Source organism: Culex quinquefasciatus, chromosome 1 (genome assembly GCF_015732765.1).
Source record: "Culex quinquefasciatus strain JHB chromosome 1, VPISU_Cqui_1.0_pri_paternal, whole genome shotgun sequence".
NCBI lineage: Eukaryota > Metazoa > Arthropoda > Insecta > Diptera > Culicidae > Culex > Culex quinquefasciatus.
In genome coordinates this window covers 102,712,816-102,722,417 of record NC_051861.1, presented here as the reverse complement: position 1 = coordinate 102,722,417, position 9,602 = coordinate 102,712,816, and the positions used below count along the sequence as shown (strand labels likewise).

The 9,602-nt window shown below is 34.5% G+C and overlaps 1 protein-coding gene across 1 annotated transcript in view; it reads left to right on the top strand.

Annotated features, from left to right (window-relative positions):
* Window positions 1–804: 804 nt before the first annotated feature.
* LOC6040734 (mitogen-activated protein kinase kinase kinase 15) overlaps window positions 805–9,602 on the top strand; it is a 57,508-nt gene continuing 48,710 nt past the window's right edge. The window contains 2 exon segments of the mRNA XM_038251533.1: window positions 805–1,332; window positions 6,073–6,764. Of these exon segments, the coding sequence (XP_038107461.1) occupies window positions 6,674–6,764 (91 nt within the window). The 5' untranslated portion in view covers window positions 805–1,332; window positions 6,073–6,673.

Sequence of the window (9,602 nt, the reverse complement as noted above, 5' to 3'; positions counted from 1 at the left end):
CGGCAATAAATAAATGATTTATTGAGGTTTTGCAGCACGACTGTGTTTCAAATGTAGGTGGCGCCAAAATGAGGTTACTTGCCAAAAATCGTATTCCTTTCAGCTAGATTGAAGAACAAAATCGCTTATTTCTCATGATTCCCTGCATCAATCTTAATGAAACTGATTGCAAAAGACGAGAAAAATTTTTTGCTTTAAAATAATGAACATCAAATTTTGGGCGCGCAAAAAATTGTGACCTTTTTCTTTAAAAAACATGTTTTTGAACACGAAAAAATGAGTTTCCCTGTATATATCAAGGAAATAACCAGTTATATAGTTGATAACAGATGTGTTAACGTATATTCAACAATTTTTATTGATTTTTGACAGACTTTCTTGCCAAATAGTCCAGATTACTATCTTTTTCTAAATTTACAGTTTTCTCATAGAAAAATCAAACAAATATTGGAAAGTTATACACCAAATTGTTGGAAATAATTTTTCTCATCCGAATCCGGCATAAGTTTTATAAAAATGTTGATTAGGAAGGAAAAAACACATTTTTTCTAAAAATCATAGGTTTACGCTATTTGTTCATAGGTGGCGACACGTGTCTTTTAGCTTTGCTGCAAATTCTCTATTGGGCCTTTTCAAAGCAAAAACGGCAGATTTCAAAAGTTGGCGTCAAATGCCTTCTTTCGAAAAACTCTACAGAACATTCTTGCATAATTTCCACCTTCTTTGCACAGATCTTTCCACACAATCAAAACCATTTCTGGCATCGCTCGCTTCCCCGCAAACGTCAAACTCGCTTTCAAAAGCAAAAGCAAAACACGCACACTTTGTTCCGTGGTCGGCTCCTCGTCGTAAAGTCGCATATTTTCGTCTGTCGTCCATCGTCCGGCGTGCTGCTCCGTGTGGAAAAACGCAATTTTCCGGCGAAAAACGTCGCGAGGGTGCCAAACCCGAAGTTCAAAGTGCGTAAAACCATCAGTCAAGGTCAGCTTGGTGGGTTGATGGTTGTTTTCTGGGGCGGGTGAAAATGTGACGAGATTTGTCGTGAAATTGAAGTGGGTTTAGTGAAGGCAAGTTTTGAAAGTTTGCACTAATTCAGTTTGTAGCAAAGGCAGAGGAAAATCTGTGACATAACTTAGCCGATCGGTTTAAATGTGTTGGTGGATTTAGTAATAATATTATGTAGTAATTTAAATGATTAAAGATTAGTAGCCGATGTTTGCTGAAGACTTAAAACTGTTTTGAGGTCAACGTACAGAAAGTTTTCGACCATGAAGCCGTAAACAATGGCTTTGTTTTGTCCATTTGAATAGAGCAACAACTTATAATACAAAGGTAAGTCCTAACCTTGGTCTACTTTCGCTTTGCTATGCCAAAAAATCGCAAAAATGTTTATTTGAACCCAAAATACCTTCTAGAGATCCCCTTCAAATAGGCCCATTCAATTACTCTTGATTTCTGCAAAGAATTCAACAAAAGTAAGAAAAAGTAACTCCAACTAACCCATTAAAAAGCCCCCTCAAAAAAACCATCGCTGGTGTGCGTGTTACAATCGATCATTCGCTGCAATGCGGCACACGATCTCCACCAAGATCTGTTTGTGTTTTTGTGAGCTCCACCACCGATGTCCACGACCAGCAGCAGCGGACCCGCAAGAATGCAAAATATAAATACAAAATACACAACTCTCTGGGTTTAGTTTGGCGAGATTGGTGCCGTGGCGGCGGTAGGACATGTGCGCGCGACCAAAACAAACAGGCAAACGGAACGACACGGGGACTAATAAGGAAGGTCTGGTTCGGGCCGTGGGATTGACTTGTTGCATGTGCAACAGTGGTGCATTAAATATAGAGGAGAAAATATTCAAACGTGTTCTGGACTCATTGAATTCTGAAAAGACATGAGAATTTGATTAAGGCAGCGAATGACCAAGAAATAAATGAATTAACAACAACAACATAAGCATTTCACGGCCGGTCCTTCAATTTTCAAGCTTAATTTCTATCCACTTAACCGTGAACTTATACAGTCGAATCTAAGAATTGGAAGAGTCGTTACAACTCGCCTCGAGCAAAACTTACTTTAGGATACCGTGGAGATTTTCCCCTATCCTCTTAAATTAGTAGTGAATCAACAATTCCCGTCATCCAACTCCCCTTATCCTTGTCCCTAGTGTTCGCTGGAGAAAGGAACGACCGACAATGGACGGCTGTCATGATCTGGTTTAGGTGGAATTGGTTCTACTCCCAATGATCAATTCCCAGGCAACTCATTGAAATGACGAAATCCAGTCTGCGTCTCTCCAAGCGAAGCGAAAAAAAATACCTTTCAAAACATATTTAGTTTCATGGACAATGAAAAGGCTGGTGAAGATCGCATCGAAATGAGGTTTCCAAAAAGGCTGCGTAATATTGAAGTTTTGGCTCTTTTGAAATTTTAATGTAGTTTCAGAAAATTCCACGATTGATTTTTTTGACATTTAAAATCTGATCATTAACTTTTGAGGTACAGTCCAGACTCGATTATCCAAAGTTGAAATATCCGAAGGTTTCTATGGGACTTCGAATAACCGAATCATGAACAAAACATTTTTTTAGTATTTCTTTATTTTCTCATTCAAATTCACTAATTATGATTGCATAATCTCTTCATAATAAAACGTCTTCTTAAAATTGTTAATAACTCGTCAGTGTTAACTCGGGTCGCTATGCGGTCTTCGACAAAGTTGTTTGTCATAAAATTTTACATTTTACAGAAGCTCACACTTGACAACGATCCGACACATTTAACGCCACCTTTTAGTGAAATTTAGAAATTTTTGCTATTCGCCATACATTTTTTCGAATTTTCTCATACAAATCTCAACGATAAAAAGCCACCCTTAACCCTTAAAATTGGCACAGTTACTTGTTTTTACCTAAATAATTAAGCCAGAAGGGTATCCTACGATTTTCCAAAATTTTATTTTTTCTTGTCACCCTACTGAATACTTTTTTTCTAAAATATAGGAAGTGTTACGAATTACGATTCAAAATATAGGAAATATTAGTAAAAAAACACAGCCAAAGCTGACCGCTACGTCACATAATTTTTTTTTTTTTTTTTTTTTGAAGCCCTTCTTGAAGCTGGGTTGAGTTGTAGAGGGTTAAGCTTGATAATCAAAATAAAGTTGAAGAAGTTGAAAATAAGTGACCTTCAGAAAATCGAGTCTGAACTGTATTGGCATTTGAAAGTGAGTGCAGAAATTTTCTCAGATTTTTGAAAAACTTTTTTTTTGAAATTCCGTCGTTTAGTAGGGACCATCCATAAACCACGTGGACACTTTTTTGAAATCTCAGACCCTCCCCCCACCCTTCCCTCTCTCGTGGACAATTTCATACAATATTCCATACGATATTTTGTCGATATCGTTATTTCGATTAGTCTTTCGGCGATAATCTTATCGACAATAATGGACGATTACTAATTTTTAAAATCATTCCAAAATTGACTTAATTTAACCACATCATGTTAATATTTTTAATGATTTCACCAAGAATATATTTTTTGAAAATGTAGTAAGGCCGTTGCAAATATTTTTTAAAGTTTATGTCCCTTGACTCTGATCAAAAAGTTTTTTGCGGTGCTGTCCATTGTAATTTTATCAAAGTTCAAAATATTTTTAAACGAGTCCAAACATGTTAAATATGAATATGAATGCAGAAAAAGGCATTTAAGATTGTTCTCAGTTGATTAGACTTCTATTTCCACTGAAATTTTGATATTATTGTAAAAAAATATTTTTTTGACCCCTAATTTTTCGGACCAATTTTGAAGGGGGGAGGGGGGACGACAATAACTTTGAAAAATATTTGCAACGGCCTAAGTTTCAAAGCATAAAAACTCAAAATATTTTACAAAATACCGTACTTTTTTGATAATACTCAAAATTTCATAATTTGCATCACGGTAATTGAATGAAGTAAAGATGTGTTTGCATTCTCACTTTATTAGTTTTTTTTTGTTTTAATACTCTAATTTTCACAAACTACCGTATTTTTCGAAAGCACTAAAATTTTCTTGATAAACAATATAGGTATCAAATGAAGCGACATTTAGGTTGTTTTTTTTAACTTTATTAGCATTTTCTCACAAAAAAACGTGTTTTTTTCAAAAATTCACCAATTTCATAATTTACAATATCAAACAAAGGAAAATTTAGAATTCATTTTCATTTTATCAATTTTTCTGAACACCGATTTTTTTTACAAAATTTCGTAATTTTTTTAAAATTCAAATATCCATTATTTGCAATATAGATGTCGAACGAAGCTAATTTTTATGATTCAAACTAAATTCCGCTTAGCTCGATACCTATATTGCATATTTTGAAAATTTTAGTGTTTTCGAATGATACGATATTTTGTATGGATTTTTGTATTTTACAAAAAAAAACATTAATAAAAAGGAAAATGCAAACCGAAATTCACTTTATATAATAGACATATTGCAAATTAAGTAAATTAGAGTGTTTCGAAAAAAAATGTATTTTGTAAAAAAATAAGTAGGGTAGGGTAGCCATCAATGAGACACTTTTGGTTTTTAACTTTCAACGATTTTTGTATTTTTTTCATCAGCATGTTTTAATGAGCTTTTTGTTGCGTTTTATTTCTCTTTATGTGTTCTAACATTGACCAAAATATGAGATCGATCTGACATCTACAGCCAGAGTTATTCAACTGTCTCATTGTAGACGCACTTGGCAGGAACAATGAGACAGCTGGGGAACAATAAGACACTTTACGAAAATCAATACTTTTCTAGTAAAACATCATGTTTTTGTGTTGTATCATTGCAGATGACTTGCCTTGAACATTTTAAAGCAATTTCACCAACTTGAAACTTTGATTAACAAAAGTTGTACTTAAAAGTATTTAAATTTTGTAAAATTCATATATTTATACCAAATAACTTTGTATGTTTGGTTAAATGAAATTAAATCTCGATAAATGTGCCAAAAATGACTTCCAATGCATGTTTTGGAATATTGCCATGGATTTTGAATAGTTTAATGAAGAAAAATCAAAGTGTCTCATTGTTTCCCATGGGCTGAAAAGAGTGGGGAACAATGAGACAGCCCTGGATTCTGCGTATATTCTTAAATTTGGTCAAATCTAATGAAAGGACATTGTAGTGCAACTCATGCCCTATAAAATGACGAAAGAAATTTGAAAAAATAATAGTTTTGGTGTAAATGGCAACCAAATAATTTATTGAAAGAGGTAGTTTTTTTTTTTTTTTTTGCAAAAATCGTTGAAATAACTGAAATTTTTTCGTGGGTTTGACCAAGGAACTCCCTTGCCAAATTTGAGCAAAATCGGAGCACTTTTGATCAGGTTTGACGAGGAATCGCTAAATACATAAACGAAACATGCCATTTTCCAAAATTGTGTTGGATGAAGATTCATTCATAACCTGAAACAGTGCATATTTCAATCGTCGCCATACGTTTTGTTCTGCTACTAAACACTAGATGTCGCAGATTGTTTACGCCTACGACAAACATTTAAGCGGCCAGGCCTACATCGCAGTGTTCATCGCAGTGATGTTTCGTTGAACTGGAAAGAGTTTGAGTAGAACACCGAATTGCCATACCAGAAAAGTTTTTTTTTTCTCGGAGGCACCTTCGAATTCTACAAACCATTAATCTTTCAGTTTCCAAGTCGCGATCGTTCGTTCGTGCAAGGCGACACCAACACCATCGAACCGTCACCACCAGACTTGTTGTACCGCTCGCTTACTTGCTTGCGGTAGACCTAGCCACACTAGTGTATAACCCAGCAGTACGAGAGTAGCGGCGATAACTCTGCACTAGATGCACCAACCAAAGCCAAGTGCTAATATTTTGAAATTGTAAAGCGACAATTACGCAAAACTACGCGCACGACACCTCGCGAGATATTTTTCTTGCTTTTTTTTCGTGCAGCGTTGATTCTGTAAGCACGCGAGTCTGACCACTTCTTCACAGATTCAGAGCAATTCAATTAAAAAGGCAGTACGGTAGTGTCTCTAATTCGATTTCTTTCCCATTTGCAGTGATTGACCCGTTGCAGCGCGAGTTGGACGTCGTCGTTGGTTGAGCAAGGAATTCGCTAGAATTCGAAGAACGCAATCAACTCTTAGATCAGAAGTGGGTCCCAAGTGGACGATTCGTGACAAATGATTATTTAACGAGGAGAAAGATAGTGTTCGACAGTGGAGGACTCTATTATTGGCACCACTCCACACGGCAGATTGGCATTACGAGGAGGTGGCCAAGGCGCCATTCGCGAGTGTCGCGAGCGTGGGTGGAGATTCAAGTCGTGGGTCGACGACGACTACGAGAAATCAAGTTTCTTTTGTGCACGTTGAACTAGATTAGATTGTGTGGTTTGTCCAAAGCCGGATTCGTGATCGTAAAAGGACAACGTTCAAGTTTAGATCGGTTAATTCAATCGCAGGAAAAAAAAGAAGAAGCAAACCATGAAGAGCTAGAACAACCGTCCTCCTAGGAAAGGTCGACACTTTCTTCCAAGTTGTTGCAAGTTGCATCGAGCGAAAACAAAAAAAAACCAGCGCGCTGGCAGCCGAACCGGAAATTGCGACGGAGGAGGTGGAGGTGACTGTGGTGGTGGTGGGCGCCGTCCAGGTCGTGAGCATGGAACCCGAGGAGGAGGAGAACGAAGACGGCGGGGACCTGTTGAAACAGGTTGAAGAGTGCGAGGAGACGGGAGACGGCGAGCAATCAGGTAAGAAGGGTTTTTGTTTTGTTGTCTTTTATTTTTTGCGCGAGTGGTTTTATGGCAGTGTTGGTGAAACACGGAGCAAGTGTGTTTCTTGATAATTGAATTGGGTTTTTTAGTGGCGCGACGTCGGGGGTGTAGTGGATTTGAACAATTTGAAACGGCTTAAAATAAACTACCTGTTTAAAATATTCAAATTTTATCGAAGACCTCCTAAGGAGACTCCTTCTCGTCAATACAAAATATATCTCGGTTTGTAAAGATTCGATTCGTTGACTTGACTCTGGGTGCTAATATTTTAACCAGAATAATACTCTGAAGGTACAGGACATAAAATGGTATCTAAAAAGGAAAAGAGAACACACAAAAAAACCATTTACCTTTCCTAGAAAATCGTCCAACAATAAGCAAAACATCTTCCGGGATACCATGGAGAATCTCCCTTATCTCCTGAAAACAGTGGAGAATCAACACTTCCAGTTAAGGGTCTGCCTCAAATGGCATTGGTTATATTACTTTTTATGAATTCTTAAAAAACCCTAAATTTACAGTCTTCTAGCTATAAAAATCCTGGTATTTAGATGGAAATACGATTTTCATCGCGCTGAAAAAAGGGGTCTTCAGACAATTTGATTGTTTCCCGGTACAAACAAAACTATCTAAGAACAGTAAAAACGTACATTTCCACACTGTGCTTCAAGGCTACGCCCAAACAATCCTGAGGATTTGGGAAGGATTGAAAAAATCAAGGTTTTTAATCGATAGAATTATCGTCGATAATATTATCGTCGATAATATTATCGTCGATAATATTATCGTCTACCGATAACGATAATCGTTATCGTCGGGACTAAAACCAATCAAATTATGTTGGATTTTCAAGCTTCCCCTTAGTATTTTTTTTTTTTTTTTTTGATAATATTTCAAAGTATAAATACTAAAAAATATCACAAAATACCGTTTTTTTACAGTACCGTCAAATTTCAACAAATTTCAGCATTTTTGTATGACTCAATCTCACCCCTGATGACGGTACTCAAATTTTTATAATTCGTAATATGGGTATCAAACGATTCGAAATTTTGCATGTATTTTAACTGTTTTAGAGTTTATTGAAAGAAACACTGGAATTTTCACAAAAAAGCGTTTTTTTTCGAAAATACTCATTTTTTTTATAATTCGCAATATGGGTATCAAACGATTCAAAATTTTGCATGTATTTTAACTGTTTTAGAGTTTCTAAATAAAATACTTAAATTTTCACAATATGTCGTACTTTTTTAAAGTACTCAAATACTCATGATTTGCAATATGGTTTGATACAATACGAAATTTTACCTGCGTTTTCATTTAAAAAAAACTCTAAAACAGTTATAATACATACAAAATTTCGAATCGAATCCATATTGCGAACTATAAAATTTGATTTTATTTATAGTAAATACGGTATTTTGTTAAAATTTTAGTATTTCATTCAAAAATCTCTAAAACAGTTAAAACAAAAATAAAAAAAAAATAAATATATAAAATTTGAGTTTTTTTGTAGAAAATACGGTATTTAGTAAAAAATTTAGTATTTCATTAAAAAAAACTCTAAAACATTAAAAATACATGCAACATTCTTAAACTTTGAGCATTTTGTAGAAAATACGGTATTTTGTAAAAATTCGAGTATTTCATTCAAAAAATCTCAAAAATAGTTTTAAAAACATGAACAATTTCGAATCACTTGCGAATTATAAAACTTTGAGTATTTTCGAGAATATACGGTATTTTGTGAAAATTCGAGTATTTCATTCCAAAATCTCAAAAACAGCTGAAATACATGCAAAATTTCAAATCGTTTGCTACCCATATTGCGAATCATAAAAATATGGGTATTTTCGAGAAAATACGGTTTTTTGTGAAGATTTGTGTATTTCATTTAAAACACTCTAAAACAAGTGAAAATGCATGCAAAATTTCGAGTCGTTGGTTACCCGTATTGCAAATTATAAAAATGTGACTTTCAAAAAATACGGTATTTTGTGATTTTTTTTTGTATTTATACTTTGAAACTTACCATATTATCAAAAAATATGAACTAAAGAAGCTAGAAAATTCAACATAATTTGGTTGTCCACGATTCATACAATTTTATTTTTTTTTTTTTGTATGGACAATTGTTCACGACATTTCCAAAAAAAAAACACCACGTGATTTATGGATGGTCCCAACACCTAAAAGCTCATAGAGAAACGTAGCTAACAAAATCCCAATTCAGCACATATTTTTTGAAGTTTTGTTTGAAGATATTTCAGATTTTATTTCCTAAAAACACATTTTTTCAAAAGTTGTAAATCTGGTACAAGATTTTGCACCATCCTAAAAAAGATAAGATTAAAATAAGTTTTTTTTTTTGGAATTTCACCTTTAGTTATGAAATGTCAAATAAAAAAATCGGTTTTCTCTTCCGCGTAAATATTTTCTCTAAAAACCTTTAATTTTCTGAAGACACCAAATCGATCATCCTTACTTAAGATACAATTATTCGTATTTTGTATGACCAGCTCGCAAAATTGTATGGAGCTTTGCATGGTTGTAAAAATATCAAACTTTCAGATCTCAGCGACTACAATTATCATGCCACCTGGGATAGAATAATCGCAAAAAAACTCTTTCCTGAACATTTCGAAAAAAAATAATCATTCAGTCGAAGATTTTTTGTGATTTGTATTGTTTGCCAAATTAATTTAATTGATAATGTTTTTTTTTCGGTTTTCATCATACTGATCTTTCGTGCCCAAGAGAGATTCCCTTGATGAGCGTCAAAAGATAGTCTCTTGGTGATGATTCTTCCATCGC